The sequence below is a fragment of the Myripristis murdjan genome, chromosome 16, assembly GCF_902150065.1.
Source record: "Myripristis murdjan chromosome 16, fMyrMur1.1, whole genome shotgun sequence".
Classification (NCBI taxonomy): domain Eukaryota; kingdom Metazoa; phylum Chordata; class Actinopteri; order Holocentriformes; family Holocentridae; genus Myripristis; species Myripristis murdjan.
This window is the reverse complement of record NC_043995.1, coordinates 13457357-13480000: the sequence shown is the minus strand read 5'-3', so window position 1 is coordinate 13480000 and position 22644 is coordinate 13457357. Positions and strand designations below refer to the sequence as shown.

The 22644-nt window shown below is 42.0% G+C and overlaps 1 protein-coding gene across 1 annotated transcript in view; it reads left to right on the top strand.

Annotated features, from left to right (window-relative positions):
• zfpm2a (zinc finger protein, FOG family member 2a) overlaps positions 1–22644 on the top strand; it is a 118076-nt gene that overhangs the window by 61726 nt on the left and 33706 nt on the right. The window contains exon 5 of the mRNA XM_030072671.1: positions 11693–11804. Coding sequence (XP_029928531.1) covers positions 11693–11804 — 112 coding nt within the window. The remainder of the gene's footprint in view (positions 1–11692; positions 11805–22644) is intronic.

Below are 22644 nucleotides of genomic sequence, written 5' to 3'. Positions count from 1 at the left end.
CACACACACGCATACGTACAGAGTCACACACAAACATACTGAAAGATACACATGCGTACTACACACATACAGTCACACATGAGCCGACACACACACAAATCATCACCATCATCACACTGGCACATGCCCAGGCAATTATTTACAGTAACATCCAATTACATATGCAAGAAGGCACCCCAGGATAGGACCTCTCTGTAGCATAGCTGGCAAATGGCACACACACATACACACACGCTCGCTCAGACACACACATACATGCGCATAAACAAACAAACAAACCAGTAAACTAAAAAAAAAAAAAAAAATCAACAAAATGAAGTCAAAATATTTTGATTTGAGTATGAATGTGCATTTAAAGGTGGCCTATCCTCTCTATCTGAAAGTCACACTGTCTTGGATATGGTTTGTAAACGCCAGACATTATCAGGACTAACAGGATTTGAATTTCTGTGTTGGACACACAAATAATTTTGGCACAAAGAATGTGGCTTCGTCTAATGAAATAATGGGCCCAAATTTTAGGCGGAGAACCAATTTGTGATTGCATGCATCAATTATTTCTTGGGTTTAAACCAATATCAAGACTGGGGTCTCTTCAGATGGGTAAAATGGTAATTATTTGGCTTACTTTCCCCCACTCAATGTCATCCGTGTATTATTGACTGGTGCACCCTTTTAAAGAGTTCATATTCTTAACACACTACATTAAAACGTTTCAGCATGTTGCACCGAAGCATTTCTCTCTCATATTTCACTCTCATTAACACAGATAGATATGGCAATATGAATAACCAGGGGAATAAATGACATTCACCACCGCTGCTTTTTTTTTTTTTTTTTTTTTTGTAATACCATGCTTTAAAAGTTCCTCTGTGCATGGCTGCAGTCCTGTGCAGCCTGCAGCTCCATGTATTAGCTGTGAAGCACTCAGTCAGTAAGTCAGGCAGCTAGTCAGTGCTATTATGGCTCCAGCTGAGCTCCGCTGTTTGAGAGATAATGCATGGTTGACTTGATCTACAAGTGAACTTGACATTTTACTGCGCTTACATCACAACACAACTACCCAAACCGATATGGCAGGTCCCCTGATAAACAGAGCGGGACTCACTGACTTGCTTTGTGTTCGCTGTAAAGGTTGCATGGTTTACTCACACATGCTAATGATACACCAACTAGATCAGAACATGTACGTGGTGATGTTGTAATAACTTTTCAGGATGAAAAAAAAAACATGCTGCAAATCAATGCATTTTTGGCTATAAATATTTTTGCTTTGAACAGTGTATTGCTTTTACCAATTTCAGTGCATATTTCAAAGATGCAAGTAGCATCAATAAATTACACTTTGAATAAATGCGATAAATTTCAGAATCTCATCTCTTCATTGTCCACAGATGTGGAAATGTGCCTTCAGCTTCACAAATTGGTTAAAAACACATTACAGTAAATCACAAAAATTTATAAATAATAAAAAAATACACACAACATGCAGAGTACAAAAAACATTAACAGACATGGTTCCAGTGTGAATGGTCTTTACGGGTTTAGCAGAGTTATTGCATTTGGTATGAAAAACTTTTTGTAAATGTTCTTGGTTGCTGCAGTGGCTCTATAGCGTCTTCCCGATGCAGTTAACTCTTTAAAAAGCGCATGAAATGGATCAGACACAATTTGTTCCATCTGCATTATATATGTTTATCCCAGTTGTCTCTGCTCTTTCCCAATAGTTTTATTGACCATGTTTATAATTCTTGACAGTCTATTTTTATTCTTAGACCCCAGGTGCCCATTCCATGTACACATTTTAAAAGTTAAAACACTTTGAACAAGACTTCTGTAAACAGTCTCTAAAATGTCCTTGGTTATATCGTGTGAATCCAGTTTGCTAATTAGTTACAAGCACTGCATTGCTTTTTTTTAAAAATGTATTCTGTCTTAGCTGTAAATCTTAAAGTGATAATGCCTGTCTCATAAAAGTGGTAGTGGTAGTGTCGCTCAAAATTAAGACCACATTTCCCATAAACCCTGTCACTTTCTGTAACAAAGCGGATCTTAAGGCTTCCTCTGTCAAAACTTTTTCTTTTTGGCTTCACTGCAGAGGATGAATGTGTTGGAAGTGTTTTTTTCTTTTGGCTTTTCACTCTTTTCACCATCTGCTTTTGCAAGTAGCTCTGGAAGCTTCAGCTCTGTTTGCACTGGAAGAACAGCATCCTCAGTTCTTTTTTGTGCCATAAAGCAATCTCTCTTTTTGCCATACAACAATTCAGCAAATTTCCCATCAGACCCAGTGCAGAAAAGCTTGTAGAGGCTTCTTGGCAATGCTGTCCTCGGTTTACAGGTATCATACTAATGTCTCAGAATAAACCAGGTAAGGATTTAATGATATTAAAATCCTACGCATAGTGTTTTTAAAACAAAAATTTGATTCAGAAATCATAAAAAAGGTAATTTGGTTGTTCTTTGCCACATGTTCCCAGGCAAATAGATATAGAGAAGATCAACAGGGGTTATTCTGCAGATTTCACACTTAGGAAACATTGCTCATTTCCTTTTAATGAGAAGGCTGTGTGCTCACAGACATTGCAGATGTGGCCTGAGCCATTCCACTGTAGTAGGTAAAACAGTCAGCTGCCTCTCGGCAGCCTTGTCTTTAGCCATGCTGCAGCAGCAGCAGAGCAGGACCAGTGATGGCTGAAACCCCCAGTGAGGCTCCAGGTCCTGAGGGGCCACTCCTCATACCCGCGGGGTTGAGGGGGAGCTGGGTGTCTCTGTCCCCTTACAAGCCTCTGGGTGTTTGCTGTCTGCCAGAGACCCATCAGGGAGCAAATTACATGCGTCTGAGTGATACAGTCTGGATAGCAAACTGTCACACACAAGAGATGTGGTATCCGCATGCATATGGTTTCTGTAAGTCCCAAATAAACCCCTGCGAACAGCTTGATACAAACATTAACATTCATGAACAAATGTTCCATTTGGGATAACACAACACCTTGACTTAAACAAGTCACACACTATCACTTACCCACTTATCTTAGGAGTTTTATGAATGTCAATGAATGTTTACAGCAGATTTGGAGAGATGCTCCTTTAGTTGTGATATACTTTGCTTCGAAGGTGTCAACAAATAAGCAATGCCGGGATTGGGGCTTTACAGTATGTTACTCTGACAAGCAGCAATAGTCAAGCTCAAAACTCCCCGGCGTCACACATATTGCCTTGTTTTACAGTACGCAATATGTCTTCCCAAATGAATGATTATCCAACACTTCAATACACAGCAGACCCCTATTGCAGCAAAGGAGCAAGAAGAGGAAGACGAAGATGAGAAAAAAAAGAGAAAAGTGAAGGAAAGTTGAATGGTGCCAGCTGCTTTGCCATCTGTCACTGTCATGGCTGTACTTGTGATATGTTGAAACAACTTTCTTGAGAAGTGGTGGAGATAATCCTCGATTGTTTCCATTTGCAAAGCCCTGATAGTCCTCTGGTATTTCGGCGCAAAGAGGGGTGTTTGCTCAAAGTTTTAGATGGCTGACCATTCAGATTCACAGGCTGTGATGGTAGGAAAATACGACATACTGTGTCTTTTTTTTTTTTTTTTTAAGAAGTTTGAATTCTTCCAAGTGTGCAGACTCCCTCCATGATTTTTTTGCTTGTTAAAAATTATGAGAATGAGGCTGAAATCTTAAACCACTCCGCAATACCATACATTATTTACAACAATGTACCACATCTCTGCTTTACATAAGCACCGTTACTCGCAGGCACATTGCTTTTTATTTATTTATTTTTTTCCTTTCCTTCTCTTTCCTTCGTGGTCAAGTGGAGCAACACGGAGGCTTTGCTTGCTTCACCTCCTTCAGAGAGAGAAGGACGGCTACCCTACAGGGAGGCAAACCCCTGCTGCTAGACCTTGATAAGTCCCCCCTGTCCTCTGTTCTGGCCTTAGCCCTCAGACCCTCAGCCTAGTTCTTGGCTCCAGGCCTGCCAAAGCCCAAAGACAAAGCCTTGTCCAAATGACTCCAGATGGGTGAGCAGCCAACTAGAAAAAATGAAGTTTTCAATGAAAAAAACAATGGAAAATTGCTGGTTTTGCTGGTCACGGTATCAGGTTAGCTTTGAAGATAAGACAGCTGATAGGCGCTGGAGAAGATGAAGGCCTGGACAGTGTCCATTCCCTCCTCAGGCCCGGTGGTCCAGCAGCGCCATATTAGATGTATGTGTATGAGGCTGTCAAAGCAGGAATATTACACCACGGGGTCGTCAGCAAACTAATTGGGTAACAAAGACCATTTCCAGCTCAGGAAACCCATCTTTTAACAGTCCGTGTGCTGAGACTCTGATAAGAGAGTTCACGTCTAATGCATTTAGCGAGGGGCAAGTTCACCATCTTTATCTTATTTACTTAACTCGGTGTAAATATTGTTGGTCTTTAAAGTGGATTTAGTAAGACCCCATTTCTCTGAAGTGCACGCAAAGATCAAACTATTGAACACTGCGGCATATGTAGTTGATCAGCTGGTATGCAAATCATCCGATACCTTTGTCCAATTTGTTCATCATTACAACAAAGTTACACTTGAAATGCATTTCTTGTGCTTTCTCGCACTGATATAGTCGCAAGTGATTTTTTTTTTTTTTTTTACTTCAGTGTACTTTGTATTTGACTTTTATGTTTATTGTAATTATTATTCTGTATGCTTAAGATATGGCTAGCGCTGCGTTTATGAATCAGGAGGTGAGGTGGGCTGCGCGGAGATAGTCTCCTGAAATATAAAACCACATGCGCTAGATACTATTCTAATGCATCATGAAATGTATGACTCCACCAGAGAAGAGAGAGGAGTTCAAAAGAATATTAAAATCCAATACCTAAAGGGGGCACAGAGGTTTATCTAAAGTCAGGGGCTTTATTCAAGCATCATGCCTACTATTTTATTGTTTGTCTTTATTTACAGCCTCTGACTGATCCTAGTCTTCCATGTGTGGTTATGAGAGCAGGGATTTGTTGTGACCCTATTGACTGATTGACTCCTGGGTTCGGTTTTTTCCCTCTTTGAAGAAATCCCCCTCCGCATGTTTATTCCTGACGGAGAAAGAGTGGAGCTGTCCAGAGAATATGCCACCTGCCACCGTGACCCCCAGGGCCATGGTAATATCCATACAGGTGAACATTACTGGCTCCAGGTTCCCTATTATGTTCCCTCACACAGCTTCTCGCTGCTCCAGGAGTGAACCCTAACTTACATGCAAAAGATCAAACAAGTCCTTCGCAATTGAATTCAAATGGGAAATTTCAAATAATTCAAACACTGAGTAGTGAAGCGAGGAGCTGTTCTGTCCCCTGACCAAAGCCAAATACAAGAAGTACATGTGTGTATATGTGTGCTGTACCTCCAAGACATGATTAAGTCCTGAAGCTGATGCATTACAAATTCAGCTTTCTCTTGTTTACAACTTCAAATAATTCTCAGTACATAGACATTATACGTAGTTACAGCAATACACACGCATGCACTTGTGAAGTTGAATTAAACATGCTGCACTACAAAGAAACTGGGAACATTGTGGTGTGTTGCTGAAGGGTTGGGAAAGGCTGAAAGGCGTTTTTTATTGAAAGGAAGTTAAGATGATACATGTGCTGTAACTTGGGATGGAATCAGTAGACAGAGGTGCAGGTGATGTATAAATAGGAAAGGAAAGGAGAGGAAAGGAAAGGAGGCGAGGAGAGAGGAGAAAGGAGAATGCTTATCTGCAGGGCAGGTAGAGCTTACACTAAACTGGATGGCTTTAGAGTTGGAGCACCTCAAAGTGCCTGAAGGTCTGGAAGAATGGAGGATGGATGGAGCTCCCCGGTTCCCCCTTCCCTCTGAATCTTTATTCTTCCTCGCTCCTCTCCCTCTTGATTTATTTAGAAGCATATGCCTTTTCCGTGTTAAAAAAAAAAACACCAAATAATTGCTTGTTGACATTGCTTGTCATTTAGCATATACCCTTAATAAAAAAAAAAAAATACATACAACATAGCATTTGCGTGCTTTATTATCACTGGAGCATATCTTAAACAAGCTACCGAGCATGCAATAATCATGCAACACGACCTCATAGCCACTGTGACCATTTCCGCAGAGTGAAATAAGTAATAGCTAATACAGCACATGAACTTTGATGCTTACAGCCCAGTCAGCAGGATAAAAGGTCATTTAAATGAGAAAATATTTATTCCCCATAGCGCCGCCATGATAGCAGCAGCCAAATAAAGGCACATGCGCACAGTGATGGGTGTCCCTTTAAAGATTCCGGGAACAGCAGTGACTCTCTCAATTTAATCGATTTTAAAATGAAAAGTCAATTTAACAAAGTTGAAAAGAGAAAGATGGGCTAAGGGAAGAAAAAAGCATTCTCTTGCACTCAAGCAGTAAACTAACTGCCGCACAGAGCAGGCAGAGATTTCAGCTGAATTATCTCCCACCTCACATTTGCTCTTAGGCAAGCAGTTTAAAAGCCAAGCGATTGAGCCAGTGATCCAATTTGAAATGCAGAAATGATTAGAGCAGCTTGCCTCATTTCATATCGAAATTCTCTGATTTATGACAGGGCACCAGCCAAGATCTATCTCTAAAGGGAATTAGTGTGCAATTCCTGCATATTTCTGTTATTTAGCCTCCCAATAGCAGATGCTATAGCCTTAAAGAGAGAGAGAGAGAGAGGAAAAAGGAATGAAAGCAGTATGTAGGTATCTTTTCATTTCAGCAGATGCAACCATGGCCATTTAGAAGAGGCGAAAATGACACAAAAGCAGACTTGAGAAATGGAGGTATTTCCTAGTTTATGTAGGATGTTGACAGAGAATCTTATTTCAGGGTGCAGTGAAAAATATGCGACACCTAACTAACCATAGACTGAATACGCCGCTTTCCCAACATGCATTAGTGGGGAACACAGACTGTGAGGTAGGTTTTGGCCGTTTATTCAACAAAAAGACCCTTGCAACCCATCCATCCTTGAGGCTAAGAAAATATTAATACGCAGAGCGATAACGAGGGCTAGAGGAAAATCTCCCTTAATGAAATTTCCAGTTGACCACATGCAATTTGTTTCATCGCAGTGAACAACTAATTGCAATGGACGTTATCAAGGTGTGAGTGTGCTGTCTGCTGTAAACTGACTGGTAAAACAGGTACAAATCCTTTATCCTCACTCCCATGTTAGAAACAGAGAACATATAAACTTGACATAACCCATACATAAGCTTGTTTTTTTGTTATATTTATACCTCTAACATCGTCTTAAAAGGACATGGCACATCAAAACTATTTGTGACGTGTTGCCAAGGTATTAATAGTGGGTCAGATGTAACGCAGGGGAGAGGAAGGCGAGACAGTGCTGAAGTGAAATAAATGGGTTTTATCAGTAATTCATTTTGGCATCAACCAAAAAAAAAAAAAGCCTTGTATATTTATGTAACAAGAAAATCATGTTTTGCTTTCTGAAAAGGGAAAACAGGCAATATTTTACAAATCATTGTGGTTATTAAAGATTTTGATTGGTGTTTTTGTTTCAGAATGGCACTACTTCATAGCGAGTGGGCGTTGAAAGCGAAATGTGAACCCAATGAATGTGTTGAGATATTCAGACGGAGTGGTTTTGATCTCTCAGTTGTCTAAATCCTGCAGCTGTGGGATCAAGACGGATACAGTACCAGTCAGTGACCTTGGTGGAGGGGGAAAAAAAGAGATGAGGAAAAGAATCATTCCCACCAAGGTTTGTATCGATTTCACCTGCCCTGACCATGAAGCGGGTTAAGAGTAGCCAGTGGTGGTGAAATGGTCAGCGGTGATATCATTAGCTTGTTGTTTACACAGGGAAGCAGGGAGTTAGAAGAAGGCTGAGTGTCACAAGCCACTTTCTTCTTCACCTCCTTCAGCTGATCAGAGGATCATGGTATCAAGGAGGGATTAGTAGCGACTTGGGATTTGTGTGATTGGTTAATTTATTGCGGTGATGGCAGGTCTTTCATCTATGGCAACATTTAATCAGCACAGCCACAGAGGCTATTACAGGTTAGCTCCTTTCTGGAGTCAGTCCGGCTGTGCCATCAGCTCTATCACAATTCCCCTGAAATTTCCAAATTATCTGGAACAGGCTTTAGCTTCTCAGTAATAAAAATTAGAACAGATTCCTGATAGAAGCTTTTGCTCACACAGGGCCAATTATAAATAGTACAGCCCTGCCTTGGAAGAAGGAAAGGGGAGGAAAAAATCCAACTCTGAGAGATGTGCACGGAACTTATCGTTCAGCTCCTGCTCCGCTCTGATCCAAATCCGTGTGGCTGAAAATTTATATTAGATTTTATCACAGAGGCCTAAGTCTAGAAAAATCAATGAAGGTTATCTTTTATGTTGCAGCAACTTGTGGAAATATTGATTTTCATTTTATAGCGAATTTGGAGCATCAGTTTGTAATCACTTCCTCGCTGACTACACTGTTTTGGTCACTGTATCTCTTACACGATGAACGGCAACAGAGCTCAGGAAAAAAAAAAAAAAAAAAGAAAGAAAAAAAAACTGGGAGAGTATTGAAACCAGTGGAGTGAAGGCAGAGGGTGGATAAACCATAACACGCTACACAGTGAGCAAGGCGAGATGAGTTTTTTTTACAAGGTCTGACAAGGATGATATTTTATAAACTGTTGATAAATAGTGCATCTTTGTTGTACGTTTATTTGCATTTTGAATATTCATTAGAAATATTTGCAAAAGCATATTAACATTAAAATATGACTTTGAAATATATTCTTCTTTCTTGTGAAAAATAGTCTTGTTCTGGCTGGTAATTTAAAATTTAGAGGTTAGAATTAATACTAAATTCAAGGAACTGTAGTCAGTATATACTGTACGGGACTACTGATGCTTTTGTGGAACTAAAATAAATATTCAAGTTACCAACAGGGGTCAGCATATTTTACCATCCCCATTCAGTTCACCCGGTGGGTATTTTGGACAGGAAAGAGCTTCCATACGTCACATCCCCCGGTTTGTGGATGTGACTTCGAAGACGAGTTTGTTTATATAAGCCAGTTCTTCATATGCTCCCTCGCTTCAGGGAAATCGTAATTTTCTGCCTGTCAATCTGCATTTCTTCTGGCCTCGGCCACTTAGGCCTACTGATTTGCCTGTACAGAGAAATGTTTTCATTTGCATTTTCAGACGCTCCTCCCCGTAGTGACGCCATCGTGTCTTAATCCTAAATATGTTGTGCACAGTTGCTGCTCTGCATTTCTTTGTCTTTGTGATGGCTGGAGCTTACAGCATGCACACAAAGCATAGGCCACCACTCTCAGTATGTACATGCAAATATATGTGTGTGTTTATATAAATACACACACACACACACACACATATATATAAAGTACATATATTTATTCAGACTTATTTCTAGATGTTGTTACTGTTCAGTTTCGAGCACTAGAGAAAGACAATTTACTCTTTCAATATTTAAAATGTTTATATCACAAAAAACAGTATTAATGACAAATGCAATATTTTAAATTTCCTTATTGTGATTCCTCACATTGAGGAAAAAGTACAGCTAATGTGATATTTTTTCCCCCGTTGGGTACATTAAGAGCAGCTGGAATATCATGAATTCCCAGAGGCTCTGAGGGACGGGAGAGAGGCCTCTTGCTGCTGAATAAGAGATGGCTCCAGTCTGGAGATCTAAGAAAGGGTTAATCCGATTCCCATTTCAGATAGTTGTCCTAGCAACAATCGGCCGGTCTGCTCTGCTCCTTTGACAGGGGTGTGAGATTTTCAGGTTTGCCAGATATAAGACTTTATTGTGAGGCTAATTTGAAATGTGAAATAGAGGATGACTTAAATTACAGAGGTCTCCTCTCTGTCTCATCTGCTGCCAGGGCGGGATAAGAAGATGCCAAGAGAAGGAATAAGAATATCAGCAGACACAATTTACTGTCTGCAGTGTGTTTGATCAGTCTGGCAGGATAGTTTGCCAATGCGCGGAGCTATATCAGGACTATTTAGGAATTTGACTTTATTTCATGCACATGTTTGTTTCATTAATTTTGCAGACAAAATCTGTGCAGATTCATATCGTCTTGCTGAGATTTATTTGCTATTTGTAAAATAACGCTCCCTACAAAAAAAAAAAAAAAAAAAATCTGCCTGTCCTCCAGTCTCTGGCTAGATAGAGTTCATGGAAGGAGAAATGGGTGGGTGGGTGGAAGGGGGCGGAGGGGAGGGGAGGTGTTTGTGTGCACGCGCATGTATGTGTGTGTGTGTGTGTGTGTGTGTGTGTGGTGGGGATTCAGGAAGGCACACAGCCGGAGCACGGCGCTCATCTCTTGTGCATATCTGTGCCAATTCAGACCTTTAACATGCTCAAGTGACATTTGCATTTATCCTTGAAGGTTGTTGCCTTTTGCGGAGGAGAAATAAGTGAAAAGCATGGGAGAGGACTAGCATTTTTCTGTTGCATTAGGCAGATGGACAGTGTCTTGTCGCCGCCTGCCTCAGATGGAAAAAGAAATGAAGTGTCGAGATTGCACTCCAACCCATTTTCTCTTAGCTAAACTATTTCTGTAACATCCTAATGAAGGAGGGCCCGGGGGTTCAAAAGTAATGGCCTTGAAATACTGACATTTTGCCTTTGAGTAATAGGCTACTGTACCCAGCTGCCTGGGATGTTGCTAACCCCTCTCCCATCCCACCAACCCCTCTTCTACCCCCTTTTGCAAGTGCAGCCACAATGTATTCCTGGCTTTCATTGCCCTTTGTTAAAAAAAAAAAAAAAAGATGCCATTTGAAAATAAAATAAAACGGAATAGAAAATTATCTGAGGATAAATAGAACAAGCCACAATCTGGTGACCCTGCTCCATGTGAATCTCTCACGGTGGATGTTGTGCTGCTCCATCTGCCTGTTTGTTTGTTTGTTTGTTTTTTCCCCTTTTCATAGAAATAAAACTCCTTTGACCTGTGACCAAGAAGAAAAATGACCTTACGCATTCAGAATAATTTCCCAGCATATTATAAACCTGCAACCTCGGCCGCCCTTTGAAATGGATACTGATTCTTTAAATTCTTCCCCTGGTTGTTTTAGGAAATAGCGAGATCCCCGGCGATAGCGAGACACAATGTGCCCAAAGTTCACCGCTGAACACTCGCTTCGCTCCCTGTGAAAGTCATCACCAATCTTTTATTTCATTTTTTCTCCTTTCTTCTTTTTTTTTCCTTTTTTTTTTTTTTTTTTTTTTTGGAATTCCCAGACACCTGCGATGTTATTAATCTGGGCAATCTGATGCTGAATCACTGAGTTCGATCCTGGATGATAATTCTTACAGTGCGGCCCTCCATTTGTCAGCACTCCACTCCAACCACTACCACACAGTTCCTCTGCACTCTCCTGCGAGTGACACACACACACACACACACACAAAACCCCTCTTGATTGTGGAGTCTTGTCAGCAATGTAAAAAATAAAAAAAATAAAAAAATAAGGGGGAGTAGGGGTTGGAACAGAGGGAAGGCTTTGAGTTGCATACTGTATAGTTTATGAAATTGTCTGTTTATGGCCTTTCAGAGCAGCAGAAGAGCGTAACTCAGTGGTTATTAATGTTTCTTTAATCACCAAAATAAGCAAATGATTAGTGTTTGTTATCTGTCCCCGTCCAGAAGACGAAGAGCTCGGTCCCGGTGGTGCTGAGCGCCGGCCCCAGGTGGCTGCTGGATGTGACTTGGCAGGGAGCGGAAGACAACAAAAACAACTGTGTGGTGTACAGCAAAGGTAAGCAAGCAGCGCCGGCATCCTGTTATCTCTCCGCAGCGCAACACACCACGCCACAGCGCCGCAGCAAAGACACCGACAATCCTCCGTACACTCAACTTCTGCCTGTCTCCCTCTCTCTCTCTCTCCCTCTCTCTCTCTCTCTGTCTTTTTCTCTCTTTTTCTTGCTGTACTTGTCTCTCAAAGTCACACACACACACACACACACACACACACACACACACACACACATATACACGATATGTATCCAGACAAATGCACATTCACACATGTTCACACTCGCCACGCCGTATCTGTTTTTCTCATCCAAAGAGTCATTTATATCACTAAAACTCTGATTAGGAACAGAGAAGCATCACTTGACACAGAAAGTTAATGGTCTTTAGTTTTCACAAGGTAAATAATGCCCTTTTTTGGTGTTTCTATACTAGCGCAAAAAAAAAAAAAATCCCTATCTCAAAAAAGGTTGCGAGCAAAGCAAAGGGTGGAAGTGGGTTAGCCAATTTCCCTCATTTGTCCTCCAACTAATTCCCCAAAAGTCCCGCCGTATATTTTTCATAAATTAGACACATTCACACAAGCCCCCGCCACAAACGGATATATGTGACTGTGTGCAAAAACATAATGGCTCTGTCAACATTGAGTGACCCTAAAAGCGCACTTGTGAAAAGCCAACTGGCTTGAGGATAAACTCTCCTCAGTCTGCTGATTTGTGTCCAGAAAGCCTTAGAAAACCCTCATTAAAATAGCCCAACATGGATATCTAGAGAGCTTGCTTGGTGTAAGGTTGCAGATTGTATGAGGAGATGCTTACACTGTATAAAGACACTGACACTACAGTCTGTGTCCTCACTTTTCATGAAAGCACAAGGCTTCTCCAGCTATAATTGGGTCTTGACGGGTGTTAACCAGAGAGACACAGCAAAATAAATAAGTAAATAAAGATGTGTTTTGGATTCCAAAGGGTGAAGGAAAGGGGCTCCATTTATCACTTTTCAAAATGATTACCCCGTGACAATACCCCAAAGCTGAAATGGAGCTTCTTCTCCCTCAAAGTGAATAAGTGGCAGGAGTGGGATTTGCAACCCGGATTTTCGGTCTCCCAATTCTCATCTACTAATCACTAGACTGCACTGGGGAGTTATCCTCTTAACCGGCTACTTAACTTTGTGCTCTTTATCACCAAATCATTAAAGTTTTGATAAGCTGTTAAAGAAGATTATGCACTTCTTTAAAATCTTCTAATCTTTTTGCTAGGAGACTGACTGTATGAAACAAAAAAGGGCAATAACAGGATTTCTCACTTTTTGTTAAGTCTGTATAATTTCTCCTCTCCTTCTTCATATATGTTGGAAAAGATATACCCGAGATAGCAGCAGCAGTACATGCACACCACACACACACACTCATCACCTCAGCTGTGTATCACTGACAGCCTCGTCTCTCCTTGTTTGTCACTTCCAGTTTGACCTTATTAAATTACACAGAATCACATCTCCAGACGTTCCCCCTTGTGAGGGTTGTTCTGTGTTGTACTGTATTAGTATAAGTTCATTACGGTAAATCCTCCACAATAATCATCACACGCTTGCCAGCTGATGGTAAACGATAATAGAGGCAACGTGGAATACAAAGAATTAATTTCAGTCTTCAAGTGGAAGTTAAATATCTTGTCACCTCAGTTTTAACTGTGCCCGAGACAAAAGCTGCTGGATCTTTACAGCCATGGGCGCTGAGGATCCGACCGCTCTGTGAAGCACGCACTGCACTTATATTACATACAGTACTATCCATGTTGCTGTGTTTTTAAGCGTGTATAGATATGGGAGTGATGCATATTTTGCAACCTGTTTTTTTCCATGTGAATGGGTCATATATTAACATCCAGGTGAATAAGTTATTTTATCAAATCATAATATTGGAAAAGAGCTAGGGCTGGGTGATGTATTGATTTTTATTTCAGTAAAGTGATATGAGACTAGATCGGGGTGTTAAACTCTATCACTACAGTGGGCTCTATTAAAAAATCACAACCAACTTGAGGCTCAAACAGGGCCTGTATTTATTTATACACAAGTATGAACTTTGCATGAAACGTTTCTACCCAAAAATGTCTTTCTGTTAAACAAAAGTAGAATATCTAAACCCAAACTGATGAGGGGCCGGTGTTTTTTGTTGCTGACAGGTCAGGACATTGCAGTGCATGTTGGGGTTTGTAGTATCTGCATTTTGGGTAATATGGAGCTGAATCAGTATTGATAGGAAATCAAAAATCATCTCGCAGGTTTTGAGTTCTACAATTTTGTTCTAGAATTTTGGATCTTGTAATATCGTGATATAAATGTTAGGTGTTGTGTCTTCTTGGTTTTTAGGGCTACATTACAGTAAAGTGATGCAATTTTTTTTTTTTTTTGTTCTGCTTTGTGTCCATATCTACAGTGCTAATGATTGTTTATCACATATCTCCTGTGCTTAACCATTTCATAAAAGCACCAAAATTCATCTCTACAATATCATCATATCAGGGTATTTAGCCCAGGATACTGTGATATTTAATTTTGTCCATTATGCCCAGCCCTAGAGAGAGCCCTTTTCATTTTGATTTCTCTAGTATAATTGTTGACTTGGAAACAAATGCAACATGTAATATCTAAAAATGCAATACTGCAGCGATACCACGGGGAGCCAGAAAAATCATGGAGCGACTTGGATATCCTTGTAGCAGCATTTTCACAGGAGTTTTGATGTCACATCCATGTTAACCCTACAGGCGAAATCGCTCCGTATTCTCCTCCAGGCTCCACTTTGCGTTCAGGTGGACTAGGATTCAGTTTGAGGTGTTGTGGACTGACACTCTCCAGTGTTTTCCGCGGTTTGACTCCGTTAAATGTGGTGCTGAGTGTTACGGTCCACTGTCAACAGTTTGACTGCGACATTTCTTTATTTATTCCGGTGTTAACTCTTCCAATCTACAGGTATGCGCCCTCTGGTGGTGATGTTGAACTGCTTGCAGAGCACGTTTGGAGGAAATATCAAACCTTTTTAGAATTCGGGGTTTAATTCAATCTTTTGGTTTTGAAATAGTATCGAGATGTTTATTGTCGCAACACAAACATGGATCGTCTGAGGGAAGAAAAAAAGACTCTGCCAACAGTCACTGCAAGTGCCCACCTCGAGAATCTGAGGCCTCCAGTCTTTATATTTCCACCTCTGTGCTTGGTTGCTCCCTGAGATGCTTCACTTATGGAAAACAGTGAATATCTCAATACACAGTGTGTTTGCAGAATATGTTTTGGCTCACGTTTCACTGGTCTCGGCTTTCTTTAGAGCTGCCTGAAAAGATAGTAGCAGTTCAGTTTGGATGCTTGCCAGTGTGAATCTATTGGGAAGTGTCTCTGTGTAAAGGGCTGGTGATTGGTTTGAGTGGCTCACACTGTAGCCTACTGTTGGTCATTCTGCCATTTGATTTCTGCACGCCGCCGTGTACGAGCGCACATCCTCAATCCTGAGCGCTTGTCATTCAGGAAGTCAGGGAAATATGCAGAGAGGAAGAGAGGACAGGAAGCAGCAAAGCGATTCCTATGAGAGTTGTATCTCCACAGTGTGAAATGTATAATACATGCACTGGAGTGTGTAACAAGCGGCGGGGTAGTTTAGTCGAGTCCCCCACGGGGCGCCCCTGGTCATCAGCACCAAGACAAGCTAACCCTATACTATAAAATGACAAATTATATTTTTTTGCCTATTTTGGGGTCCTGCATTTCCTGTCACCGGCAAAACTACAGCTTTTTTTTTGTCAGTCAGCATCGAGCATTCTCCTGTCTATATCACTTAGTCCAGATGGACAGAAAGAATTTTTTTTCCATTAAAAAATTAGAAGTAGAAGAACAAGAGTAATGTTTGAGACATGGAAATGTCTCAAATTATGAGTCAGAGAGTCATTTCATGAATATAAATTCTTCTTTGAATTCCTTCCTTAAATGAGAGACAGCAAGAGCCCTGAAGTGGAAGAGAAAAGTGCAATATCTGTTTTTCCCAGGCTGTCAGCATGGCCCTATTTGTTTTACATTAAACTCCTAGGAAGAGCCTTAGCAGCCAGCCATTACTAAAACTCTCAACTCTACTACTGCGCTAACTCATTATCGAGAAATCCACCTGGAACTCCCACAATGCTCTCCTCCACACTCCGACAGTTTCTTTGAACCACTGAAGTTTCTAGAAACAGGCAGCAAGTCTGCAGAGTAATTATATGTTACAGTAATGCTGGAGACAGAGGAGAGAGGGAGAGAGGCTGAGAGAGAATGACAGGCAGAGTGAGAGAGAGAGACAGAGTGTGTGAGAGACATAGCAAACCAGTGGAGAACTTTCTGTACTGATAAACAACAGATTGATAAACAACATAGTTGGAGAGTGCTGTAGGACAGATTTAATAGAGGAAAAATGCACAACGCAATCAACATCATTTTGATTTTTTCCTCAAATGTCACCGTGCGAATCAACACATTACCGATGAAGGATTTTGACAGATATAGGGGAGGGCTTAGTTCCAGTGCTGCAAAGTTGCCTGCCTGGAAGGATTTACTGAGGGTAGCCAATCAAGACCTAGTTCAGCAGGATTGCAATGCAGTTGCCTGTTACAAAGAATACAGTTTTGAAATTGCGGTAACTTTAAATACAACCACTTAAAATGCGATTTTAACAAAGATTTCATTAAATATATTTGTCTGTAAACAAAGGGAAATTCTAACTCCTGCAGTCGGGCCTCTTTACAGTAAATGTAACCCTTCTAGTGTTAAAGAGCACATTTGCTGAGATGAGACTCATCCAGTCAGATGGGAGCGCACAGTTAAAGAAATTACAAGTGTCAGGATATGACTCCATTCATTCTCAGTGTGAGCCTTCATTGTGCTTGTGCCATTGTTACCTGATATCTGAGACCATTGAAACTATACACACTGAGTGTGACCATATTATGTCGCATTATTCAGAGGTCACCTAAACTTTTCAACAGTAAGCCTCTTAAGCCAGACCACATTCAGATACAGCATGTCCAATAAGTCTCCCGAGCAACTTAGCTCATTGTTCGTGTGGAAATTGACCAATGTAACTAGGCCGTTTTACATAAGCCCGGACAGTGCAGAATTAGCTAACTGACTGTGTCTTTGTATTATTTCATATCCTCTAAGTCCTCACCATCAGATCCTTTTTTACGCCTGTATTTCCTCTGTCCGCTGCTCCAGAGCTGCAGACCTCTTAGGCATAAGATGAACTTGCCTGACCTGCCTGGATAGAAGCTGTAAACCCCACTTCAGCACACCATCCACAAAAATATGCAGATGTTTCAGCTGTATCACCATGCATTGCCATGTTCACTTTTTATTTATTTTTTTAGACAGGAATTAAAGCGTAAAACTGCACTTTTCCTCTGCGCTCTTCCGCGGCAGTCTGCAGCATGAAATGGTGAGAGGAGAGGACTCTTACAGTTCAAAATGTAATTGTTCATTTCAACCCTCCTCTTTTAAAATGACTACGGCGAATAGGAGGTGCGAGGGTTATTATCTGTTATCTGTGAACATAGCGAAATAGTGTGACTGAATAATAACTAAACAACTGACACAATGTAAAAATTTCATTATCAGTGTATTAAAACAAAATTGTACCCTAAAGGAGTCCCCACCACAGCTCCGAGCAGCCGACTAATTATGTTTAATTAAAAATACAACAGAGATCAACAGAATCGTTTTCATTAGGAAATTATTAATGATTCCACTGCAACAATAATTGATTGCACTGAGCCACGCGATAACTGGGTACGGTCAGGCTGGAGTGAGCCGGGTAGACAGCGGCTGGTTTAGGCATTTGGCAGCCATAGCGTAGCGTTGTGCAGTTGTAGCGGCAGCTTCCACATTAGCAGCTGAGGAGAAATTGTAAAGCTGGCTTTACAGAGGGGAGAGAGGAGGAGGAGAGGGTGTGTGGTGGGTTAAGGACAGCAGAATCCAAATCATATGGCGATCTGAGAGGACTTAACCATCCCACACATGTATTTAGCAGCACAGGCATTCATGCACATGCACATGATTACATAGGAAACACACACATGACTAAGAAGGGCATGCACACACACACACACACACACACACACACACACATTTTCTCTCTCTCTCTCTCTTCCCCTCTGTCTTTCTCACATGTACACAAACATATAAGAGGGCGTACTTTCTTTTTTCTTTCTCTCGCACACACATAAGCAGGCATAAACACCTAGACATAGATGCACATATGCACACACACACACACACACACACCCATACACTTTGTTATTGCCCCATTCAGAGGCATGTGAAAGACGTCAGCTCCAGACGCTTCCTCCGACAGCCTTTTATGTGCATTGTTCTCGCTCTCTCGCAGTGCAGGCAGTTTCCCTGCGCTAGACAGTATAGCACAGACACCAGACACCACACTCTGTCACGGCACCCACATTCACTGCAAACACACACACACACACACACATACACACACATACACATGACATCATTCACACACACACGCAAACAACACAGCGAGCGCCATTACCAAAAATTCACATAATGGCTGCTGACACATATATGTCCATCTGCATTCAGTGTAGCCTAAGCCTTGAGACAAAAAACAACAATGCAGGGAGGATATGTAAAAGGAGTGATGGGCACTGATGAGGAACAAGAGACAAGGCGCCTTATACTGGAGCCTTTCATGTAGCACGACTTAACATTTTGCTGTTGGAGTGTGTGTGCACATGTTTTCATGCCGCACTACAAATATCAATATATATATATATATATGCATGCATGCACATTTTTCTAAGTGTGTGCTTCGACGTTGTTTGCGTGCAAAGACATAGGCGTGCTTGTGATTTGTGCTCTGCGTGCGCGTGTGTTGCATGAGTGCAGCCGGTCGTCCTTGTATCAATGCCACGGAGGGTGTCAGGCTAATGAGCGTGGGCTGTCCTTAGAGCAGGAGGGTTTGGGTTGTGCCATTCACTCTGCATATTTAAATGCCTTGTAGAGCTTAAGTAGGCCCACTTTTCCATGTCAGGGCAGCGTTCAATCCTGCTGCGACCATTAATTATGATACCATTGTGCTCCAGTGTGGCTAATAAGAGTGATGTATTGCACCCTCGTGGCATTATAATCATCTGAGTGAAGTACCTGGACTACACCGAGCTCGCTTTAAGCACCACGTTTATAAAAAAAAAAAAAAAAAAGAAAAGAAAAAAGAAACGGAGTGAAGAGGAAGCTGCTCCCTCCTCTCCGCCTCCACCCCACCGCCGGCTGGATTAGTTAATGTGCTTGTACATGAGAGTGTGTCACTGATTTAACTTCTCTATAATTGTATAATCAATGATGAGAAATGCCTCGGTATCGATCAGCCAGGGAAGGTTGATTGTGTGTCCGGGAGCAGAGGAGGTGTACACACACACAGAGTCGCAAAGATGCACATATTCTAATGCACACACTCATGGGCAAAATTCAGCCCCGCTAATGCATGCACACACACCTTTAGAGCTGCCAGGGAGCAGGTATCAAACGCAGAAAACAAGCGTTCGCTTTTGCAGTGCTACGAACTTGTCTGGGGGTTTGTTTTACTGTGTTTTCATGTTTGTGCACGGGCACGCACGCACGCGCGCCTGTGCCAGGCAGCACACATGGGCATTTATTTCCCCTATCTGCTCTGTATAAGCATGTTATATGAGTTATCTGTATTGCTTTCGCAGATGTCTTTGAACATTGAACTGGTTAAGTGGATTTTGAGGAGCTGCTTCTTAATATTTGGAGCATGTCTCTTCAGTATTGAATGTGTTCAATACAGATGGGAAAAAAGATCACATTTTTATTCCATTAATCACTGCAAGTTAATGTGATTATATGTACTTTATATTTCCCTTCTTAACTTCCCTCCCTTAACGGCATAATCAATGACCATTTTTATATTCATTGAAAAATTCCTCGGATATGAAAATAAGCTTCTGCGAGGTTTTTTAATCTACTGCAGGATCTCGAGTCAGTAATTAAAGAGTCCATTCTGTGTGTGTCTTCTAAAAGCCCTTAGCCTGCTTTTAGGCCTGGGTATGATCCAGCCCACCGCCCCCATCTCTGCTGTGGTAAGTAGGTGTGAAAAGCATTGTCAATGTGCTTTAGGATAAAGCCCTGCTGTTGGATGCCATTGGTCAGAGTCAAACCCCCCCCACCACCACCACCACATGCACACACACACACACACATGAACACGCACAGCCACAAAAACTCACATACACACAAGATCCAGGAGCAGTTTGAGAACAAGTGCATATGTGCTTTTGTGTGCGTATGCGCGCGCATGTGGATGTAGGAGGAGGGTGTGGGGGGTCGTGGAGGGGTGCATGTCTGTGTGTGAGTGTGTGTGTGTGTGTGTGTGTGAGTGTGTGTGTGAGTGCAGGGATAATCAGAGACAAAAGCTGAGAGCTGGAGAGAGGGGCCTTTCTGCACATCCACACAGCTTTTGGGAAGGGAGAGGGGGGGGGGGTCTTTTTTATCAGGCTTGAGGGGGGTCACAGAGTGAGACGGAGGGAGAGAGATAGAAGAATCACTGGGGTGGAGGGGTGTTTAGATCGTCAGTCAGCGTGATGGAAAACCACACGGTTAAAGTCTGTGTGAGGGTCGACACAGGACTGCAGCGACTGGAGCTAAACAAGTGAAAGTGAGCCTAGGTGCAACTCACTGAGGGAGAGAGAGGAAGTGATCAGACTATGAAAAAAAAAAAACAACAACAATAAAGTAGGAGAAGGGGACATGGCAGAGGGAAAGGCTGAAATGAAAGAAAAACACTGATGCACCTTTGAAGGAAAAAAGATCCAGCATTGACTGCTCAGAGAATAGAGTTACAACAGTTCCATTAAGGCAGCGTGGGGTCTCATAGCCAAGAATTCATTTTTCCTTATATAATGTATACCCTGCAAATCAATTTTGGGGGCAAAACATAATCAGATTTTCTCTGAAGAAATAGGTAGACACATTACAAAATTGTTTTGTGGGGTCGCTGCTGTGTTCACGCGGCAGAACTCGGCGATAACCTTTATACATACCTTTGCAGCTAATCCATTTTATTGATTGTACATCCACCTGCATGGTAAAAAAAAAAAAACACATAGCCTTGTAGTCTTTAGAGCACGGTATCAGTGTGATATCACAGTTTTTCTTTTCTCATTGCGGCACGCAGGAGAACACACTGCGAGCCACCTCTAGCGCGGCCTTATCTGTGGGTTGTTTTATCATGCGATCTGGTCAAGGGATCTTAGCTATTCCACACCTCTTAAAGCCCAATGCCATGGCTAAGGACACAGGGAGGCATGAGGTGGGTTCCCCAATGAGCTGTGTACAAACAGCAGCTTTGGAAATTTGGTACTTTGTGCACTTGGTGAACTTGTGAGAAGTCCTGCCAGATTCTGTAACCCAAAACAAAAGTCGGTGATTTTATTAGTGCAGATTAACATTTATATTGCAAGCAAAAGTGGCACCTTCTCGCTGGACATGTTTAACTTTGTTTATACCCTTGTCTTCACTTGCTCACACTGCTGCCTTCAGCTCATCTAATCCTGCCCAAAGCATGAAACAAAACAGCTTTCTTGTGTATTTATGTTTGAATCATGTGGAGATCCTTTTGGTGAAACGGTCGCAATCAAGATCGGCCCTCGTTCTTTGCCATTATTGTGGCAGCAGCAGTCAAGAATGGGTGCCAGCGCTGAAAACTCCTCCCTGTGTTTTGTTTATGAAAGCACCACGTTCCCAGTTGTGGCTTGCTGCAAGTTACAGTAGCCGCTCTTTGTTTTGTTTTTACATGTCGAGGCTGAGGCCTCGTCTCTGTCTGCTCCATTCCAGCTGTATCGGTCGTGGCTGAAGCTGCAGCACTGGACCCCACCTCCCCTAGGTTGCCTTAGTGGCTGCTGACCTCTGCCTGTCGACGCTGCGTGACAGAGATGGGTGCCGCTGTTCCTTGGGTGTGCATAATGTGCACGTATGAGGGAGAGAGTGGACAGAGCGGTGAGCGAGCAGACAGGCGTGCTGTAGGTACAGTAGTGTAAAGGACTAGACATCAGTGTCGTCCAGGTCAGACAGGGCCATCCATTCTCTAAGCCCCAGGGAAAGAGAGAGGGAGAGAGAAAGCGAAAGATAGAGAGAAAGAGTACAAGTAGAGAGGTGTGTGTGTGTGTCTGTGTATGTGTGTGTAGGGAAAAAAGAGAGATGGGGGGAGCATTGATGCACTGTTTCTCTTACTCTGTCAAAGCCACTCTATTGTGCTCCCCCGTGCAGTGAGTGGAAACCAATCTGTCATCGCTCCACTAGCCAGCATACTAGAAGAGGGCTAGACTGCTGGAAACACAAGTCTATTCAATGTGAAATGTAACCGTAATCTGAGCCCTTGGATAGCTGGATTGAAAAAATGTGATGTAAGATTTTTGAACCCCCGCTCTCCCACACACTGTGAAATGGAGGCCATGAGTACAGTATTTGGGTCTGCATGAGCTACATTTGACTCTCATACAACACCACCCACCACCCCCTCCTATTTTTTCACGGGGAGTGATTGACATGTTTTGTTGATGGAGCTCTATCCAAACCATGTGAGGTTTGCATAGGCATGAACGGCTCAGTCGAAACCTCAAACAACCTCGCTCTAGATTGCACAGCAGGGTTGGCCTCCTTTGTTTAAGATTTTAGTTTTTTTTTTTTTTTTTAAATTTTTTTTTTTTGCATTGACAATATTTAAACAGTCGCACTCACAGAAGGGGAGACAAAAGTCTTGATCGGGGCTGTGAAGTAGAGCT